Raw genomic sequence first — 23418 nt, forward strand, 5'->3', positions numbered from 1 at the left:
AAATTCTTGTTCAGTTATGTTGCTTAAATCTCTTTTGATAAATTCTTTAGCTGTCACGTTTTCCTGGAATTTCTTTTGAGGAGAATTCTTCCATTTCATCATTTTGGTTAGTTTTACGTCCCTTATGAGTTTTAAAAGCTTGTTATATGATCTGCACCTTCAAGCACTGCTGTATTAAAGGGGGCAGTCATACACTGTCCAGAGCCTGGCACTTTAGGAGGTGTTTTTTGGAGAGTGTTACTTGCTCTCTGTTGTGACTGTGGTTATTTCCCTACCCGTAGTGATATTTTGGACCCTCCACCAGGTATGCTTTGATTTGTTCCTTGAAGTAGCCCTGGAAAGGTAAAGAAACAGGAAAGAAAAACACGTAAACACACAAATAAACAAATAAAAACAAAACCCTAAAATCTAAAAACAATCCAAAAGCAAAATACCAGAAACACCAGCTACAAGTAAGGAACAGGTGGAAGCAGTGCTGATAGAAGAGCACATACAAAGAGAAAATGACAGGGGCGGAGGAAAAAGAAAAAATAAACATTGACCAGGCAGAGAGACTAAATGGCTTAATCCAGAGAGAGAGAAAGGAAAATAAGGAAGGAGGTGGGGAAAAAGAAATGAAGATAAAGTTACCCAGACAGAGAAACTATATGGCTTGATTATTCCAGAGAGAGAGAAAGGAATGTAAAGGAGGTATAGAACACGTATCAAGAGAATGGATTAAATATGTCTGTTTAAACAAATCAATAACCAGAGTAACCAGCCTAGAAGAGGGAAGAGGTAAGAAGGAGAAATGGAGGAGAGAATATATCCATATATCCAGAATTGTCCTAGAATTTATCCGGGCAATGCTGCAGCACTGTTCTGGAGATGCTGTCCATCTAGATCCACAGCATCCCGCTCCAGTAGATATGCAGTTACCCTGTGCTGAGGGGCATGGTTTGGTGTAGGCTGGTCCTCCCTCCACTGTGGGCCCGGCAGACCGATCCTGAGGCCCTGCCTTGGTGGTGGTGGGGAGAAAAATGGCGCCCCCCCCCAGTCTCTTCTCCATTACCTGGTGCCCAAATCACTCCTTTGGAGCCATCCTCATTGTCCCGCAGGTGCAGATGGGGCTGTCTCACTCTGCCGACACCTTTGCGCCAGGGGCTTGGCTGGAATTTAAACTCCTGCTCTGTGCACCCCAGTACTGGGAAAGTGCCTCCTGACATGAGGTCCCAGCTGGTTTTGTTGTGTGCCCCAGCCCTTAAGGGGAGGGGACTGGTTTCTCCTGCTGCAGACTGCACCCCCGATCTACCACTGAACCCAGAGTTGGCTCCCCTTCTCCCTAGGTGTGTGAACAAGGCAGCTCGCCCCAGTCTGAAGATGGGACCTGCAGTTAAGAGATGGGATCCCTCTCCGTCCTGGTCTGAGGTTTTTCTCTTGTCCAGATAGTTTTACGCTTCCCCAGCCACTTCTCTTCCCTTTGTCTCTCACCAAAGGGCATCCCTCCCCTCCATGCCTACGTGGCCCGTTTTATCTCCCCCAGTTCGCAATCACCCACCTACGGTCTCTCACGTTGTCCCCTTTTCTCCCTGGTAGATTCAGTCTCTTTTCTTCCCAGACTCTTGGGGTTCAAAGTCCTTTGGCTTCAGCCCTTCTTTGTTTGGGAGACGTGGGAAGTAGGATTCCCCTACTTCTCCACCATGTTTGCTCCACTGTATTTACTTTTGACTCACTATATGGATTTCTGTCTTTGTGAATTATCTGCTCATATCTTTTGTCCATATTTCCACTGGGTTGTCTTTTTATTATTTACTCTGCAATATATGTTGCAAATTATTTTTCATCTCATTGCCTTAGGCAACATCCAAAACAATGTTGAATAATTGTGACATTAGTTATTTGTATCTACTAAATGGAATTAGCTCAAATATTTCTGGTTGTAAAAAACAGTAGGAAACATTAAGTTAAACAGCCTTTATCATGTTTACATAATTTTATTCCAGTCCTATTTTACCTTGAGTATTTCATTATGAATGGCTATTCCACTACCAATCTTTTTCTTCATCTTAATTATTGCATTAAGTTCTACATTGTTAAAATGTTTGTCATTAAAATATACAGATATTTTCAGATAAAGTTAGAGAAACAATGTATTTATTATTTGCAAAATTAATTCTAAAAATTTAACTGGTTCCTAAACAGGCAACAAAATTTTTAAATGAATTTACTAGTAATTTACTTTAAAATATGTTTTTAATTAAATGAATCAAAAGATAAAGCAACTTATTACTGTATTTATTATTTTTTTATAAAATGCATTTTCAGAAATGTTTCATTAGAAACTGGTGCTACAAAAATAAATATAAAACAAATATACATGTTTACATATGTTACTTATAACATAAATACACATTTACATGTTCAAATATTCAAAAACTCCAGCATGTTTTTTCCATGATTCTCAACATGTCTGAGAAGTAGGGAAAATAATAAAAAAAAGCATAAATATACCACACACCATTCATATTTTTGCTTTTAAAAGACTGTTCAATACAAACATATGAACACAAAGTTTGGGGGCATTTGTTCTAAAAGCAAAGTCAGGCATACTATTTTAATCTATGACCAGTTCATATTTATAAGTTTTATTCTGCTTTGTTTTTTCATTAGGTTATATCCATTATGGTACAGGTTAAAACTGTCTTTTACAGAAAGGCTTTCTTAAAGGCTTTATTTATATTAAATAAAAAAAGTCACTTTACTTGAAAGCCAACAAAGTTATTTATTAGACTTAAAATATCTAAAACGAGTTTTAATCATTCAAAATTAGGATTTGGATTAGAAAACATCAAAAGGATGGAAGAAAGACACTGCAATTTCTGTTTGATGTATTCTGGTAGTTTTTCATTTTCTCCATACCTAAGTGAAGCAAAGAAAAAAAGACAAAAACATAACTTAATTACTTGGTTTGTATGTAAGTACCAAAAGGCATATTATATTTTTCAGTAGTTCTTCAATGAGAAGAGGCACCGCAGAAAAACTATACAAAATCATTTGAGTAGTTACCTAAATCAAGTTAAGCATATCCAATGTGTTTCCTTTTAAAAGAGACCACTTTCCAAATGTATTTAAATAATAGAAAGAAAATTAGGTCAAAAAACTGGAACCGGCTATATATATAATTTCTAAAACAAGTTTAAAATTGGATTCTTTATTAAATTGAAGGCCCTAAAGAACATACAAAACCTTATTAAATCATTTATTTCAATATATAGAGAAAAAAATTATATCAAAGGGCTAAATGTCAACCATTATTCTAAGAACTTACCTAGTTGTTTGACCATTTGGTGATGTGTAACTGATGGAAGACACTCCTGCTTGCACAACCAACTGGGACCCATCATTGAACTGAACCCACACAGCTCCACTAGTTAACTAGAAAAACAATAAATGCAAAATTACTATATAGTAGAAGATTTAAAGTTCTTAAAAGTTACTCATGTTTAACAGGTTTTTCACATAGTTAAAAAAAAGCAACCCTCTCAGATAACTACAAATTTGGGGCTGTGATGGTAGTAACACTGAGAATATTCATATCTTTTTAGATTATTCCTTTAATAGCTGGGGCATTATAATATTAAAGTTATTCTAAATGAATCCTTTTTCCCATTTATTTCTACTAGTATGTTGGAGTAGTTTTGCATTCTCTCCCGTACCCCCTACACCTCATTAGCATTTCTAAACAAGAAGAGATTTAGGAAACAAAAGTAACATTTTCTTAAATTGTAAGATTTCTCTGTATTTTCTGTCCTTGGGTTACAGAATTTCTCTTCTACCTGAGAATGTTACAACTTAGCTTTTGCAACTTGTTCCTTTAGTCACTGATATTTGATATAGTCACTAATATACAATGTGCCACTCCAAACAGCAGAGAGGAGACATGGACACTGGAATCAAACAGACCTGGGTTGACATCCAGATTCTGCCAACTAACGAGTAGGACTATGCAAGTCAGTTAACAATTATAAGCCATAATTTTACTATCTATAAAAGGAGATAACACCAACTTTACTACGTTTTATTTTGGGGAATAACAAGACAATATATATGAAAAACATGGCACCGCATAGCAGGTACTCACCAAATGCTGAGTTCCCTTCATTTATTTCCTACCCACAGAAAGGTTTAGGCTGAATTTTAAACTTCACTGGCAAGTAAAAATTACATGCACTATGCTCAAGTCTCCAACCTTCAAGCTTTCAGATAATATACACATTTAGGCTCATACCTACATATAATTCTGTAAGTTTGGAAGTCAACGTAGACTTAATTTTTAAATGCAAAAATCCTTTTCTGCCTAATGAAAGTTACTATAGTAATAGATTACAAAAAGTTTCTAAAACTTGAATGTCATAAACATCATTCTCAATTCCTAACAATCAGCCACTATCATGACACTTCTATTCTGCCTTTTTTTTTTTTTTAATTGAAGCATAGTTGACATTCAATGTTATGTTATATTGAACTTCAGGTATATAATATAGCGATTCAACAATTCTATACAGTATTCAATGCTCACCATCTGTCACCATACAACTATATTCCCTATATTATACTTTTCATTTCTGTGACTTGTTTCACAACTAGAAGTTACAAACTAGAAGTTTGTAACGCTTAATCTCCTTTACCTAGTTTGCCAATCCTCTTCCCCTCTGGCAACTATCAGTTTGTTCTTGTTCTCTGTGTTTTTATAAGCTTGTTTCTGTTTTTTTTTTTTTTAGCTTTCACATGTAAAATCATATGATATTTGTTTTTCCCCCGACATGTTTCACTTAAGGCCCATCCATGCTATGACAAATGGCAAGATTTTATTCTTTTTTATGGCTAATATTCCATTGTATATATGCACATACATCTTCTTTATCCACCTATCAATGGACACTAGGCTTTAGAACACTTGTTTTTAAAACTTTAAAAACAAAATCACCTATACCTTAACAATCTGTTATCAACAATACCTAGATTCTTCCAAGTGTATACAAATAAAAAATGTCAAAATGTTTAATATAATCAATGTAAAAAAGGTATAAAAACTTACTTGCAAAGAGAAATTTGCAAGTAATAATTTATATTTTTTGGTAATTGTCTAATCAGTATAAAAACCAAAGAAATTCATACTAAGAAAATTCACTTTTCTAAGAACTTCTCACCTGTGTAGCCCAACCAACATTTTTCACAAAAACAGATTTCAAAAGTTGTGCTGATTTAGGAAAACAATCTTTTAGACTACTAGAAGGGATGTTTGTTCCAGAAGCTGCAGCTGTAAGGCCATGTCCTTCATTTGTAACCATCTATAAACATTAAAAGGAAGATATTATTCCCCAGCCAAATTCAGCAAAAATAGAAGATGACTGGATTTTCATTAGCTTAAAATAATTTTTTAATAACAAAGTTAAAAACTTGAAATATAAACATATAAACAATAAGCTTCAGATTTAAAGTACTAATAAAAAAATGTAAATATATAACTACATTACAGAAAATTAGAAAAATGGAGAAGAAAAATCACATAGTTGCAATTTTCATGTGGGAAGTTTTTCTTTTTTTTCCCAAGGTATAATTTTTCATAACTGCAATTATAGGATATATGTACATGTGTGTGAGTATACATACATAGATAAATTTATTTAATTTTGCATTTTTTCCTATATTGCTGTAGTTTTTATTGGCATGATAGTTCACTGAATAAAAATTTAATAAGTTTATGTAACCATGAGACTATCATGGATATTAAAGCAGTAAATGATATTTTACTAGTAAAAATAAAATGAGGGGCACCTGGGTGGCTGAGTCAGTTAAGCATCTGACTTCAGCTCAGGTCATGATCTCATAGCTGTGGGTTTGAGCCCCACATTAGGCTCTGTGCTGACAGCTCAGAGCCTGGAGCCTGCTTCACATTCTGTGTCTCCCTCCCTCTCTGGCCCTCGCCCCCCTCACACTCTGTCTCTATCTCTCTCTCTCAAAAAGTAAATAAACATTAAAAAAAAAATAAAATGATACATATATTAAAATATTTAGCTTTTTCCTAGAGGGGTCAGGTTAGGCCTCACTGAGGTAACATTTAAACTGAGACCTGAAGGGGTCGTCTAGGTGGCTCAGTCGGTAGAGTGTCTGACTTCAGCTCAGGTCATGATTTTGTGGTTCTTGAGTTTGAGTTCCGCATCGGGCTCTGTGGTGACAGGTCAGAGCCTGGAGCCTGCTTCAGATTGTTTCTCTCTCTCTCTCTCTCTCTCTCTCTCTCTCTCTCTCTCTCTCTCTGCCCCTCCCCTGCTCACACTCTGTCTCTCTCAAAAAATAAACATTAAAAACAAAAACAAAAACAAAACTAAGCTGAGACCTGAAGGATGAGAAAGAATTAGCCATTAAGAAGTTGGAGAAAAGTTCCAAGTCAAGTGAATAGCATATGAAAAGGCCCTGGAAGTTTGACTTTCTTGAAGAACTAAAAGAAGGCTCCTGAGGCTCAAGAATAGAGAGTGTAAAGTAGGAAAGGAAAAAGTAGGCAGGTGATAGTAAGGCCATTATAAGGAATTTAAATTTTATATGAACGGCATGAGGCAATCACTGAAGAGTTTAAAGTATAAAAGTGACATATATTTACTTACAGAAGGATTAAATATTGGTGCCTGTTTTGGAGAAGCAGCACTATTTATGCCCATTTTACTCAAAGATGCTCTCTCCCTCATCAAGTAGTTTGGATCCACAGAAGGAAGAGGTGATAAGGTCTTAGGTGAACTAGTAATACCAGGTTTTCTGAAGGGGAAAGAAATGTTCAAATATATTCCCTTAAAGCTTTCAAATTACAGAAAACTAAAAAGTGTTCATAATGTAAACATCAAACATTTTTTTACCATTTCCTACACAATTTAGGCATATTTAAAAAAATTTTCAAGCATTTACCTTCCTATGATTATTGGGAAAAATGGAGCACTTCCACTTTTCTTTTCCTCTTCTGAAATTATTGATTCCAGTGCTAAGCAAATATGATGGCCCTATTTAAAAAAATAGTGCTTTTTGTCATTACTTCACCTCATTTGGAATCACTATTAATTGGTATGAAAAACCTATCACAAGTATGTACATACCTCATTTGCATGGTCCATATACATTTTTATTTCCCCTTTCAAGCTATTAATTTCACTTTCACCTTTTAACGTATAAGATTTCCCTGTCTTTTCAATCACCTGAATTAAATCTTCGGTTTTGTGTATCTTTGCTCCTTAAAGAATAAAAAGAAAACCATTCTTTCATCATTTCTTTAAATATTCCTGTTTATATTCATTACCATACCAGTACATAATAGCTCCTAGATAAGGTATCATTTATATTCACTCACTGATCAGAAATAAAATGAGGCTCTCAAAGTATTCGATAAATATAGGCCATCCATTTTTCTTTTCTGCATATATCTGATTTATATCCAATACTTTTATATTTTAAAAAATTACTAATCTCATACAAAAACATAATTGAAAGATAGTTATATGTGCACTGTGTGAGTGTATGTGCTAGGTGTCCCTTAAAGGAGGGAGCTTTACTGATTAAAAATTAAATCATCTTTATAGAACAGATTTAGAAAATAATATTCTCTGGTTCAACCCTATCCTTGTGCCACATTTATAATTCTCATAATTTGGTATATGTCCATTTGAGGTTCTACTAAGCAATAGGATATTGTTTATTTCATGTAATTTTGTACTATCAACCTGAATGTTGTTAAATTTGAGCTAAATAGGGAAAGAGGACTAATACACATATTATAGAATAAGTTTATTATGAAAGTATATATAAATACAAATTTGTTAACATAATTAACATACACTGTGCTGTGTAATTTATTTGTATGACTATACATCTTAAAGATTTGTGGTGCTGAATTAAAAAAAAAACTACTAAATTATAAACTAAAGGGAAAAAAATTACCATTTTTAAATGGTACTTACCATCATAAAACCAGACCTCAAAATCAGCACCAGGGGAATTCTCCATCAAAATGCATTTAGCGTATTTTGTAAAATAAGTGATTTTGGGTGACTTAGATCTTACAAGGTGTACAAATCTGGAAGCATACTGATATTTTCGCCAGTACTTCTCTAGGGGGAGAAAAAGAAAAAAAATTATCTAATATTAGGTAATATTAGGAAATAAAGTGTTGATTTGACATACAAATTTCACTGAAAGTTTAATAATTGATATCTACTCTTCCTCAAAAATTCAAGTTGATAGGTTAGTAACCTCATTACCAAAATAAGGTATTGTAGTGATGTAAGTCTATTATTTTAATGAAAACTAAAGATAGTATAATACAATTCTCCAGAAGTATATAACAAAATCTGATGACTAGTATCATGATTATTTAAAAGAAATCTTTCTTTGAATCATTGACTCCTTATTATAAGTAAAGATTCCAGGAAAGTTTTAATAAATGAAATAAAAAAATTTCTACCTGAGATATCAGCATCAGACTCTCAGGAAAAGATATGGTTCTCTTTATGTTAGTAAAGCATAGAATTTTGTGGTCCCAATATACAAAAGTAAGTTTTTGCAATTCCCTGTAACTATAGTCACTTACAGTATTTAAACAGTCTTGTCTACCTGTTTGCATTTCTAATAGGGTTAGGTTAGATATATTTTCTTGTTTGTTTCTAAAGTCACCTCAGTGACATCTTACTATTCAATATTTAATTCCCCCCATCCATAATATCCAGAAACTGGACAAGGAGTCATTTGGTTAACCATAATTATAAATCATCACTTATGTAGCATAGTTATGGTTTTAAAAGTCAAGAATTAGATATTTCAAGTTGAATTTTAAACATGATTCTAGACAAGTTAGTAACTAAACAAGTGTACAAATTATATTTGTGTGATATATGACTAATATTCCAGTTAGTTTTTATTTAAATATGTGACAACACAGAATATGAATAAATTTGGATTTGGATTAGTAAGGTCTACCACATCTCACCACATATAAAGTATGAGAACGTGAGCTACAGCCTGCCTGAAGCAAGACATTTACAATCTATGATATTCTCATATATAGAGTTTATGTATATATAAATTATCTAAGTTTATTCCCTGGTAAATTTACATACCTGGTAAATTGTCAAAGCTATACCTACTGATGTTGTCAGTAGGGGACGGTGGTCTATCAGCAAGAGGAAAACCTCTTCCATCATTTGGATAATAAATAGTGATCTGCCAAAAAATTGTTTAAGAATTCTAATTATATGCCATTAAGTTAAAGTGCTGTATTTCGTTAATAAAATTTGAAGAGCTCACATGTAAAATTAAAATATTATTTTATTGAAAATGCTAAATATTCTCTAGAAGTCATTATTTTGCTTTTCAAACTTAAGCTTAAAGTTCAGATTTTGCTACAAGTTATAATTATTTTTGAAACCACAATAATTAAATATATCTAGTATACTATTTTACTTTTTGAATTTAAGAGATATTATCATATTAAGAAAACCAATTTTTTAAAAGATTTTTTAAAGTTTATTTATTTATTTTGTGAGAGAGAGAGAGGGAGAATCTCAAGCAGGCTCTGTACTGTTACCATGGAGCCAGATGCAGGGCTCCATCTCACAAACTCTGAGCCAAAATCAAGAGTCGAATGCTTAACCAACTGAGCCACCCTGGTCCCCCAAGAAAACCAATTTTTAAAACTTTTAACAATATCCCTGTAGAATGAATTGGAATGCTAAATGATAATTTGAAGTTGCAAGATAATAAAGTAAAGCCACATTACCATGTTTCCGTCACTAGATATTTGAAGAACTTCTTTCACATATTCTTGAGATGTATGTTCCTTTAGAAGCTCCACACATACCTCCTCTGAATCAAGTATACTAACCTTAAAAAAAACACACACAAAAAGACTAAAATTTAATAACAATACTCTTGTTTACTACAATAACTCTGACATATACAATACTTAAAAGTACTTAACCATAGCAGAAACAAAACTTAAAGTCAAAATCAAGTGGCTGCTTCTCTGCAAGTCTAAACCAGGGGTGTATTTGAGCACAACTGTGAAACATACGGAGCAAAGGTAAGAAGGCATAATTAAGTGTGAAATGATAACCAGTAAGCAGAATGAAAGCAGAAGGTAGGGGTGGAGAATAAAGACTTTGAAAAGACAATAGCAAGCCAAACAAAGGCAAGACTGGGTGAAATAGAAAACAAGGTACAAACAGGAGAAAGATGGAATTAAAAAATAAAACTCACTATTTCCAATTCATACATCAATTTAAACTCTAAACTTGATTTTATGCATATTCCTTTTCTTTAAATAGTTTAGTATCAGATGTTAAAAAAAATTGTATTTTCTATTTTACCTTTCTAAGACTGGCCTAAATACAGAAACAAAAGTAAAAGATAACATTAATTTAGTAATTGCAGCTGTGAATAAAATAATACTTAACACAGTATTTAGCCAGTGTTATTTTTAAATATTTCTCATTATTAATAATTTAAAATTCAAAAGTTATCAGTATCAATTCACCATTCTTAAAGTAGCCAGAAGAAAGCAAGAGCTATTTTTCTATAAACTCCCAGTCTCTTTTCTTTTAAATGAGTTTATCATGTAAATATCAAAAGTACAGGGACTAAAGAAACATATTTGACACAGGAAACCATATACTCAAGGAAAATATCACATAGTAATTTAGAAAAATGATAGACATACCACAGCCTTTTTCGTTTTCTGTCTAATTGGTTTTAACCTGTAAGCAGTCAAAGGAGATGTGATGCTTCGTAATGTACGTTTCTGATAACCCAATGGTGGCTCCATACCCCTAGTCTTGCTTTGTTCAGAAAGAGGATCTGAGCCAAAAATAGATTCTTGTTGAATTATCTCAGGTTTACTTTGAAATGCAGTCATATATTTCATGGTATTCAGCTGTTTTGTAGAATGCACATTATCAGAAGCATTGGGGCTCTTTTTGGCTCGTGTATCAGTCCAAGCATTTCTTGATCTGTCCTGCAAATCTGGATGGCCCTGGAAATCTCTGTTTGGGCTAATGCTGTTGTGCTCGGCAGTTTCTCTTAAATGAGCTATAATATACACAGAATGAAGCAATTTAGTGCATAATTAAAAAACTGAGTCTTCACAACACAATGTCATGCTGGTATTATTTTAACAGGAATTTTTTTTGAGGTACAAAAGAGATCTAGTAAAAAATGCTCATATTTCTAACAAATACACAGTTTTATGATATGACATAATAAAAGAATGACTTTAAAAGAATATTTTAAGCCAGATTGAAAAGAAATACCTTTATACTCCTAAAACTAAGAAAATATATTATTATGAAATTATTTATTCAATCAAGGCAAAATCTAGTCACGTGGGGTCACTTACTAATTCTAAAACAAGCAACTGCCAATGCTCCAATAAGTACAGATTTGAGAGGAATTCCAAGGTAATCATTCTATGTAATATATAAATTTACTCTCTTTAAGCTGAGGACCATCTATTCCATCTTTACTTACACAATATGCAAGTAAAAGCAAAAACAATATACGAAATAGCTTTAATAATATTTAATAATACAGGCATATTTGCATCACAATCTAAAAGTTCTTGTTGAGGGGCGCCTGGGTAGCTTAGTCGGTTAGGCATCCGACTTCGGTTCAGGTCATGATCTCACGGTCTGTGAGTTCGAGCCCCGCGTCGGGCTCTGTGCTGACAGCTCAGAGCCTGGAGCCTGCTTAAGACTCTGTGTCTCCCTCTCTCTCTGTCCCTCCCTTACTCACACTCTGTCTCTCTCTCCTCAAAAATAAATAAACATTAAAAAAAAAAGTTCTTGTTGAATTTTACCCATATCTATTTTATGTGATTTTAGAGTTCACAAAAGAACATTATTTTTTTTTAATCCCTTAAAATGATTAGACTACATTCTAAGGCAATTTTTTAAATGCTAACCTCTAAATATTTGTATTGGAATTTTTTCCTTAAATGACTTCTTAGTGCATTTCCTCCCCCTACTCCCAATGACAGAAAATATTTTGTACCAAATAATATACTTTAAAATTGCAGCAGCACCAGATTATAAACAAGCTTATTTCTCCTTTTCAGATATATCCATATTACCAAATAAAAGTACCTATAAATACAACAGAAGGTTAAGTGTAAGATTACATACATGGCAATTTTATAGTTTAAAAAACATAAACTTGAATTATCATCAAGTACACATAAAAAGATTAATTCCCTTTTAGACTCTTGAAAAGAATATATAATTTTTAAAAAGAAAAAAAAAGACACTTGAGGTGACATAACAACTCTGCTTAGATTACAGTCATATTAAATACTCTTTATCTGAAGTAACATGATACTTAGTAAAAAATGATCTCCTCCTCCCCATATGTTTTCTTTTCTATTCTCTTTTTTCTCATCATTATTTTCCAACCCACCTTCTGTGAGTCTATCATGTTCATTAATAAGAAATGTTTAACTTTCAAACTCTATACCTAAAATGACTTGGATGACAGCTGTTTAAAAATGTTTAGGTTTTGGGGTGCCTGGCTGGCTCAGTCAGTAGAGCATGTAACTCTTGATCACAAGTTCATGAATTCAAACCCCATGTTCAGCCTAGAGCTTACTTTAAAAAAAAAAATGTTTAGGTTGTAGTGGTTGGGTACTTTAGCGTTACGTGAGGTCCCATCAATAAACCATGATGTCCATATCAGCCTCTACTTAAAAATAAGGTCAACCATCTTTTGATTATTTTATAGGCATTGATAGGTGCTTACTATAGATAGGCTGTAAGAGCATAGGGATAAAAAGTAAAGTTTCTGAGCCAGGCTGCTTTGGATTAGAATCCAGGGTTGGAATCCTGGCTCCCCTACTTATGGGAGTGTAGCTTGGCAAATTAAGCTCTGTATAACACAATTTCCTCATGTGTAAGATAGGGCTAATGATAATATCTTCTATTTTGTGTGTGAGAATTTAGTAAGTTAATATTTGTTAAGCATTAAGGACAGTAGCTGATAGAACAAATATTTAAAATGAGTAAATAGTTATTATTACCGTTACTGTAATATAGTTTATGGAAAATATATTTTCTTTTTTTTGAAAATGTATTATTTTCTTAAGAAGCCCCAAACAGAAAACGTACCCTTTATTTGCAGATTCCCAAACCACTGTTGCACCATTTCAGTCTGTGATGTCTGGTCTGGATATGGAAAAGGAGTTTTTCCTGGACCAAGATGATTGGAGCTAAACAGAGAAAAAGAATTCTCAAAAACTAATAAAAAATTATCAGGTAATAACTTTTTAAGATAAAAATATTTTAAAAAGTAGTTATCTTTTGATCTGAATATCTGAAAATTTTAGGGTAACTGTAGAAACCAATATTTGCATAACCAAAATGTCTCTAAGAAGCTAAACTTCCAGACCAAAATGCCCATACTGTGACGTTTCTATATAGCTACTGCCCTCTTGTAATTTAAGCATAAAAACCAAAGAACAGAAAACGGATAAAATAAACACTACAGTAACTGAAAAAATTAGCCTTCATGTGAGAAGCAGTCAGTAATATGATTACTCATCATTGTCTCAGCCTGTGTGTGTGTGTGTGTGTGTGTGTGTGAGAGAGAGAGAGAGAGAGAGAGAGAGAGAGAGAGGGAGAGGGAGCGAGGGAGAAAGAGAGAGAGAGAGAGAGAGAGAGAGAGAGGGAGGGAGGGAGAGGGAGAAAGAGAGAGATAAAGGTGGGGGGAGAAGGAGAAAGGGAGGGGAGAGGGTGGAGGGTGGGGAGAGAAAGAAAGAATGAATAGTTACTATTAGAGTACTTTAGGAATCAGACACATTTAATATACTTTGCACTACAGACCTGCTTCATATAAAATGAAAAATGAAAATAAAAATTCTAAAGTATTAAAATACTACAAAGACATTCATGAGCACATACACTCATTTTGAAAGTCTCTTAACTATAAGTAAAAATCATCATTCTGGGGGAACCTAGGTGGCTCAGTCGGTTAAGCGACTGACTGCGGCTCAGGTCATGATCTTGCAGTTCGTGAGTTCCCGTCTCGTGTCGGGCTCTGCACTGACAGCTCAGAGCCTGGACTCTGCTTTGGACTCTGTGTCTCTCTCTCAAAAATAAACAAATGTTTTAAAAAAATTAAAAAAAAAAATCATTCTGATTCTCTAATAAGAAATAGAAATCATAGTTAAGAACATCTGATGTTAGAAAAAATTAACCCCCCTTAGTTAGGTGCAGCTTCATATTTGTGCTAATGTAACATTTATAGAAAAAATGCTTTTGATAGAATTATTCTTACAGTGCTTGATCATTATCAGGTCTTTCAAAAGATCCAGAACTATTGCATGTCTTTTCCTTAAAGAAGTGAAAAACATTGACATTGCTGTTTGTAGGTGAGTATCTTTCTTCGTCTACTCCTGATCTTTTGGATTTTGACAGCATTTCAGCTGAGTGACATCGTTCCATTGTATTTGTTTTTGCTCGAGACTGACTATTAAAAGTGCCAGATCTATCAGAGGAATGGGCTCTGCGAAGGTATCGAGAGTGTGGCCTTTCTTCTGCATCCTGGATTACTCTTCCCCTTCCACTATTACTGGTTTCTTGTTCTTGGTTTCCCCACTGAGTATAAAAACTGCTTCCATCTCCTGAAGAAGAAAAATCGCTTGTATTTTTATTCTTTGGAAATATAGTCATTTTATTTGGGAGTGGCTGACCAATCAAAAGTCGTCTTCTGTCAAATAAACTACCACTTATACTGGTACTGGAAGAAGCTGTAATTGCAGTAGAAATTGTGGCATGTCCACTGTCAATGGAGTCTTCTACAGTTCCTAAATCTTTACTTTTTGTTGAAGAATTTCGGGACATAAAAGGATGGTCTAATACTGAAGACAAACTTAAACGATCTGCTGGATTTCTACGAAGTAACTGGTGAATAAGGTCCTTGGCCTCTCTTGTCAAAAAAGTTGGCATTTCATAATCTGCCAATACTACTTTATTTAATGTGTTCTTGACTGTGTCAGTGTCAAATGGTGGTCTCCCAATAAGCAACGTATAAAACATACAGCCCAAGGACCAAACATCAGATTCAAGTCCGTGTGCACTTCGAGTTGCAATTTCTGGTGAAATGTAATTAGGAGTTCCACATAACGTATAGTGCTTTTCATGTGGCATTTTCAATTGAGTTGCCAGCCCAAAATCAGCAATCTTGATGTTCATATTACGTGTAAGTAAGAGGTTAGAAAGTGTGAGATCCCGGTGTAATATACCATGAGAATGGAGATACAACATTCCTGTGATGATCTGGTGCATGAAGTGTCGAGCTGTTAGAACGCAAACAATAAAATTTACAATTTAGAAAATCTGAAAGGTTCAGTACTTACAGTCTTAGAATTCAGTATTTAGAAACCCAAGTACATGTGCCACAATATTACATTAGAACACCAGCTTGCAGCTTAGTAGTTTGATAAACCAAAATACTACTATGATAATTTCTTAAGATTTTTAAACTTTTAAAACAACTAGGCACTTCTGCTAATCTTTGTCCTTTCTAACTGATGCATTAAGGAGTTTAATATTATTAGCAATTGGGAGAGACTTGAGTAACTAGGGTACCCAGAAGGCCATAGCAATTAAGAGAAAATATTTATAATTGCACGAACAATTCATAAATACATTTTATTGTAAAAAAGAAAAAAAGAAAGCAAGTAAAGTTCCTCTGATGTCCTCCCAAGCCCTAACAAAAAAATAACCGCTATTAATAGTGTATATATATTATTTTACATAAATTTACAGAAACACACTGTAATAAATGTTATATGTAAAAAGGTATAGAAATATATAGATTCATTACTTTTTTCCCCACTTCACAGTATTTCTTGAAATATTTCCATATCAGTACACATAAATCTTCATTTAATTGCTATTAATGAGTAATTTCCGTTACTTCAAGATTACAAAAACATAGCAATAAACATTCTGGAAATGCTTGTTTTCTTGTGCATATGTATGGGGTGGTTCTCTATGTTAAATTCAAGCAACAGAATCATTGGGTTGAAGGATAAAATTTAGCATTTTAAGGAGCACCTGGGTGGCTCAGTCAGTATAGCATGAGACTCTTATCCTCAGGGTTGTGTGCTCAAGCCACACATAAAAAAAATTAGTATTTTAATACTTGCCAAATTGTCCTCCAAAAGGTTGTATTTTCATACACATCCTTGTTAAAAATTGGTAGTCTCAATCCAATGATTGAAAAAATGGTATTCCATTATCTTAGTTGGCATTCTTTTGATTATACTACAGAGTTTGAGCATGTTTTCATACATTTATTTATTGGCCATTTGTACTTTCTCTTCTGTGAAGTTTGCTTAGATTCCTTGCCCATTTTTCTACTGGACTATCCTTTTTTGTTAAGCAGCCCTTGTATTTTTTTTTAAAAGTTTATTTATTTATTTTGAGAGACTGTGGGAGCTGGGGCAGGGTGGGATGGGGAAGGGGAGGGAGGGAGGGAGGGAGGGAGAGAGAGAGAGAGAGAGAGAGAGAAAATCCTAAGGAGTCTCCATGAGGTCAATGTGCAGAGCCCAATGTGGGGCTCGAACCCACGAACTGTGGCCGAAATCAAGAGCCAGACGCTCAACCGACTGAGCCACCCAGGCACCCCAACATCCCTTGTATTTTTTTAAATTAATTTGCCAGTCATACAGTTTACAAATATTTACTCCTATCTTTGTTTTAAATTTGACCTAACCTTTTATCAAACACGTTCTTAATTTTAGTTAAGTCAAATTCATAATTCTTTTCCTTTATAGTTTTTATAGTTTGTCTTATTTAAGAAGGCCTTACTCTTACACAGTATTAAAAAAAATGCAATACTCCTCATTAACATGCATACGAATATTTTTTAACTCGTATTATTACCTTGAATCAAAGAATATGAACATTTGCATATTCAATACATATGTTCAAACTGTTTTCAAATGGGTTATAGACTTAAATATACAAAAAGTGTAACAACAATCACATTTTAGCTTACCTGCAATCTCAGTTACCAGGGTGAGATAACTAGAAAACAATTATTTGTGTGACGACTTACAGACCTTATTTGATACTAATCTGAACAGTAAAAAGTTACTTATAAGAAACTGGAGAAGTTGAAACTGACTACACATTTGATAATAAGGAATTATTGGGTGTGATAATGATTCTGTGGTTACTGTTATTGTTTTTTTAAGTTCTGATCTTTTAAAGATATATACCAAAATATTTATACATACAAAGATGTCGATGTCTACAATTAGCTTGAAAATACTATGGAAAATTGAGGAATAAGAAGTGTACAGATGAAACATTTGATCATGAATTGATAGTTTTGGAAGCTGAGTGGTAACTTCATGAGGGCTCATTATACTACTCTCTCAACTTATATGTTTCACATTTTCTATAATAAATGATTTTAACAGTTATCTGTGTTTCACTTAGAAACTACTTTATAGACATCAATAGCATTATAAACAGTTTATTTCTAGATTTAAAAGGATACTAAATTGCTACCAATGATTTAATTTAAAATGTGGTTTTGGGGAAAGATGGATAACGAATTTCTCCTTTTACTTCTGTAATGCTTGAATTATTTACAGGAATTAGCAGCTTTTCTAATTTTGAGGGGATGAAAAGTCTCCTTTTCTAACCCAAAGTAATTGAAACAGTTTTATTAAGCGTTACAAAATAGCACATTCTTCAAAAACTAGTTTTTAAAGAGTAAAATTTATATATACCAAAAAAAAAAAAAAAAAAAAGAAAAAGAAAAAGAAGCCACCTACCTTCATTTTCTGAGAATGGTTTCATTCTGTTCTTTAGATACCTGTTCATTTCTCCATTATGGCACATTTCTAATACTAGATATACATAATTGTTATCTTCAAAATAGTTATACAACTGAAATGTAAAAGGGCACAATAAGTGATAAAATATAAAAATTCAATGTTCTTAGGTTACATCTACAAAATTTGTATCTTACCTCTAAGATAGAAGGATGTTTCAATTGGCAATGTATTTTCACCTCATTTTGGACTCTCTGTACCATTCCAGCCTTGTACATGGCTTTTTTATCTATCTAAAAATAACATGAGACATTTAAATGTTGATAATAAACTTCTAAATGTGAAGTTTTCAAAAATTAACTTTGAAGAGAAAGTATACTTTAAAATATTGTTAAGTCCTTTTATCTACTTATGAGATCAATTTACTCTGTGTGTTTTCCCCATACACCTAACAAAGAGCTTGGCACAGTGAACATTCAGTAAGTTTACCCAATGCATTCTAGTATCTTCTCCCAACTGAAAGACTTTAATAGCACAGCAATCATATCTATAACAACAACAAAAACAACAAAAATCTAGCCAAACTTTATTTTTCCCCTGTTCCTCTTTTTCTTCTAGACAAGCTTTAAAACAAAACTTCCCTTCCCTTTCCCTGCTTTTTAAGATAAGTGATTCTTAATTTGCTTGTGTACTCCTATTAGAATGACCCCCTAACAATCAAGAATACTTTAGGTTGTTACAGTGTAATATAGAACTATGCACAAGTAGTACTCATTATTATAAACAAATTATTTGTTCTTTGATGTCTATCAATTACTCCAAGTTTTCATAATAAATACTAGGTTTACTGAACATTAATGAAAATAAAACACTTATTTAAGCATAGTCAAGGTTCTCCTAAGATATATCTGTAAAGTCAATTGCTGGACTTGGCACTAATTGCTGGACTTGGCACTATTGTCTTCTGCCTAAGGAATGAGTTCTCTCTACCCATAAAAAAAAAAAAAAAAAGGCTCACAGGTAAGGAGTTTCTGGCATCTCAACTCATCTCTCTAATTACTTGCAAAGTAGAGGTGAAAATTTGATTAATATATTCTTACCATTTTGATTGCAACTTCCAAACCAGTGTGAACGGACTCAGCTCTGTAAACACCAGCAAATGATCCCTTACCAAGCAGACTGCCAACTTTAAAATCCTTAAAAGTTAAAATGAAAGAACATGTGTGATGACTCACAGGAATAAAGAAGAAAGAGAAGAGACTGGAAAAAGACGATAAAATGGATCGGGAGGGGAATAGGAATTTAAATTCAAGCAGGTATTACACCTCAATAGAGCAGGTGTCTGGGGTGGAAAGCATGTTGACGCCTTGCGGGGATCCCTGAAAGTCTAGGCTTGGCTTCAAGATACAGCACCCTAATGAACTGCTTCCTCAACCTCAATGCAGCTTCAGCACCTTGCTCCCATCTCCAGCCAACCCCTGGGAGCAGAGGGCACGGGTGGAATCCCGCCGCAGCTCCCGCCGGAGGTAACCGCCATCCCCCAGGAGAAGGGGGAGGCAGCTCTGCCTTGTTCTAGCGCGGCAGCCCCGGCGGGATAGCCAACTTGAAGCCTTGGTGTTTGGAGACAGAAGGGCGGGGCCGCGAGCGACTCACCTGTACCCCACCACCCCAGCCAGAGGGGCGGGGCGCTCCGCCCCTAGACAGGCAGGCCTGGCGGTTAGGACTCTCCCAAAGCACCTCAGCGCCCACCCCGCAGCCGTTAGATTCGTCTGGTCCCCCTTCTGCAGCAGTCTCGAGTCCCGCCACTCCAACTCCCCCACCGCCCACCCCGCGGGGGATTGCCAAGTCTTTTCACCTCGATCTTCTCCCCGATGCAGGTCGCCATATTTCCAGGCTCAGGCCTGTGCTCCCCAGATTAGCTTCCTTCACGCAGTCCCTTCTAGGCAGCGCTCCAAGCAGCCAGCCGGTCTTGGCGCCCATCAGGCTTGGCTCTCTAGGCCGCCGCTCCTGGCGACGGCTGCACGGCTACCGAATGGCCTCCCGGGCACCTTCCGAGACCTGGGCGGCGCCTCTGCGCTCCCATTTTGAAAAACTCCCGCCGATTGCCGTCCTTGCCAGACTGGTGGTGACGTAAAGAGACCGGCCACTGTGGAGAGGCTGCGCCCGGTGCGCATGCGTAACAGGCTCTGCTTCACGGCTTGCTGAAGTTTCATTAGGGCCTAGGACCGGAAGTGCTCGGGCGTCTTGTGGCAATACTGGGAAATGTTGGCAGTCAAACTTTCAGAAGACCGGGTTCGCTGTGAGTAAACGAACTAGACTGAAAGAGGAGACTTACAGCTGGTAGGCTACTCAATTCACGGTCTGGAAAACTAGTTCCATTTCTGTAAAGGATTTTAAGAGTTCAAACGTTTAAACTTGACAGGAGAGCATAGGAAAAACAATATTACCTAGCTTAAACACCATTTACACCTCTGTTTATTCCATCGGTTACTGCAATGAATGTGTGCGGTGCTTTAAGAAATTGAACTCTGTTCTTTATTTTTGGCATATTGCTATGAATTATAATGTCATTTGTATAGCCACTTAACATTTAAGAGATCTCACACTATTGATCAAAAGAGACCTTTATAAGATTGGAATGATCCACTTTTTGCAGATGAAAAGATTGTGGTATTCATTAAGGATTTATAATGAACTACTACACAAACATAGATCTTCTGTTTATAAATGGAAAACTGTTTTCTTTTACATTAATGGATATATTAAGTTTACTTACGTTTGTCTACTTGCAAACTAAAATACTATTTAGAGAAAAGTCAACTTTTCCCTTCATTTCTGGAATCCTTCCTTAAAGGTTATATGTTCTAATGCTTGAACGGTTGGTTTCAGAGTCCAGTCTTCCAAGTAGCCTTGCTTTGCCGTTGAATTTTTAGAAATTCATATAATTGACTATCCATACTGGGTTTTTTTTTTCTTGAGGGGGGGCAGGATGTTAATCCTTTATTCCATTAATATCAGGTATTATATTGACTTTTTTAAAAAGGCAGTTTTTCTTTTGTTTTTTGTTTCTTTTAATGCGAGTGTAGTTAACATACAGTGTTATATTAGTTTCACATGTACAATATAGTGATTCAACAATTCCATACATTACCCAGTTCTCATCATGACAAGTGCACTCCTTAATCCACATCACCAATATCACCTATCCAACACCCCCACACACACACTTCCCCTTTGGTAACCATTGGTTTGTTCTTTGTAGCTAAGAGTCTGTTTCTTGGTTTGTGTGTCTTTTTTTCCTTTGACCATATGTTTTGTTTCTTAAATTTCACACATGAGGGGCACCTGAGTGGCTTAGTTGGTTGAGCATCTGACTCTTGATTTTGGCTCAGGTCATGATCTCATCCTTTGTGGGTTTGAGCCCCACATCAGGCTCCATGCTGGCAATGGAGAGAGCCTGCTTGGGATTCTCTCTCTCTCTGCTCCTCCCTCTTTCTCTCTTTCAAAATAAATAAACTTAAAAAAAAAATTACACACATGAGTGAAATCATATGGTAAAGCTTTCTATGACCGATTTATTTGGCCTAGCCTTATTACTCTCTAGCTCCATCCATGTCATTGCAAATGGCAAGATTTCATTCTTTTTATGGCCGAATAACATTCCGTTATGCATATGTATGTGTATATATACATACACACATAATGTTGGCTATTCTGGATTTTTTGCCTCTCCACATAAATTTTAGAGTTTTTGGTTTAAATTTTTTTTTTAACGTTTATTTATTTTTTGAGACAGGGAGAGACAGAGCATGAATGGGGGAGGGTCAGAGAGAGGGAGACACAGAATCTGAAACAGGCTCCAAGCTCTGAGCTGTCAGCACAGAGCCCGTCGCGGGGCTCGAACTCACGGACCACGAGATCATGACCTGAGCCGAAGTTGGCCGCCTAACTGACTGAGCCACCAGGCACCCCTAGAGTTTTTGGTTTTAAATTTTGTTTATTTTTTGTTTGAGTATAATTCACACAATATTACTTTAGTATCAGGTGTACAATGATTCAGCAGCTCTATACATTATGCTGTGTTCCACCAGAAGTGTGGCTACTTTCTGTCACCATACAATGCTATTATAATATTATGGACATATTCCCTGTGCTGTGCCTTTTATTCTGTGACTTATTCAGCCCATAATTGGAAGCCTATATCTTCCATTCCCCTTCATCCATTTTACACATCCCCCCACACTCTTCCCTTCTAGCAACCATCAGTTCTCTATATTTATATGTCTGATTCTGCTTTTGGCTCGTTTATTCATTTTGCTTTTTAGATGCCACATATAAGTGAAATCATATGGTATTTGTCTTTTCTGATTTCACTTCATACTTCATGTGTGTATCCACGTTATTGCAAATGGCAAGATCTCATCCTTTTTCATCACTACGTAATATTCCTGTGTGTGTGTGTGTGTGTGTGTGTGTGTGTGTGTGTGTGTATTCTTTACCCATTCATCTATCTGTGGACACTGGGTTGCTTTCATATCTTGGGTATTGTAAATAATGCTGCAGTAGACATAGGGGTGCATATATCTTTTCATATTAGTGTTTTGTTTTTTTTAGGTGAATACCCAATAGTGGAATTACTGGATCATGTACTATTTCTATTTTTAATTTTTTGAGGAACCTCCATACTGTTTTCTACAGTGACTGTAACAATTTACATTCCCACCAACACACACAACAGAATGCCAGGGCTCCTATTTCTCCACATCCTCATCAACATTTGTTATTTCCGTTCTTTTTGGTTCCAGCTGTTCTGACAGGTGCAGGTGGTATCTCATTATAGTTTTGATTTACATTTCCCTGTTTAATGATGTTGGCCTCTTTTCATGTGTTTGTGGCCATCTAGATGTCTTCAAAAAATTTTTTTTTAATATTTATTTTTGAGAGAGAGAGAGAGAGTAAACAAGGGAGGGGCAGAGAGGGAGGGAGACACAGAATCTAAAGCAGGCTCCAGGCTCTGAGCTGTCAGCACAGACCTGACATGGGGCTTGAACTCATGAGCTGTGAGATCATGACCTGACCTGAGCCAAAGTCGGATGCTCAACTGACTGAACCACCAAGGCACCCTCGATGTCTGTTTTAGAAAAATGTCTCTGCAGGTTCTCTGCCGATTTTTAATTGAATTATTTGTGTGTGTGTGTGTGTGTGTGTGTGTGTGTGTGTGTTGTATGAGTTCTTCATATATTTTGGATATTAACCTCTTGTCAGATATATCATTTGCAAATACCTTCTCCCATTCAGTAAAGTGCCTTTTTGTTTTGTTGATGGTTTCCTTTGCTGTGCAAATGCATTTTAATTTGGTGTAATTCCAATATTTATTTTTGCTTTTGTTTCATTTGGCTCAAGAGTCATACCTAGAAAAATGTTTCCATGGCTGCTGTCAAAGAAATTACTGCCTATGTTTTCTTCTAGAAATTTTATGGTTTTCGGTCTCATATTTAGGTCTTTAATCCATTTTGAGTTTATTCCTGTGTATGGTGTAAGAAAATGGTACAGTTTCACTCTTTCGC

General features: G+C 35.2%; 1 protein-coding gene across 1 annotated transcript; it reads right to left on the minus strand.

Annotated features, from left to right (window-relative positions):
• Positions 1-2432: 2432 nt before the first annotated feature.
• Positions 2433-19980, minus strand: PLK4 (polo like kinase 4). The gene is made up of 16 exons (XM_047857441.1): positions 19707-19980; positions 18952-19047; positions 18049-18144; positions 17852-17966; positions 14335-15355; positions 13167-13267; positions 10733-11100; positions 9794-9898; positions 9135-9237; positions 7980-8129; positions 7122-7255; positions 6937-7028; positions 6642-6789; positions 5190-5330; positions 3308-3414; positions 2433-2898 (listed from the first exon to the last, which is right to left on the minus strand). Exons 1-16 carry the CDS (start codon positions 19734-19736, stop codon positions 2796-2798), a joined length of 2910 nt encoding a protein of 969 aa, XP_047713397.1. The 5' UTR covers positions 19737-19980; the 3' UTR covers positions 2433-2795.
• Between the last annotated feature and the right edge of the window lie 3438 nt (positions 19981-23418).

The sequence above is a fragment of the Prionailurus viverrinus genome, chromosome B1 (assembly GCF_022837055.1).
Source record: "Prionailurus viverrinus isolate Anna chromosome B1, UM_Priviv_1.0, whole genome shotgun sequence".
Lineage (NCBI taxonomy): Eukaryota > Metazoa > Chordata > Mammalia > Carnivora > Felidae > Prionailurus > Prionailurus viverrinus.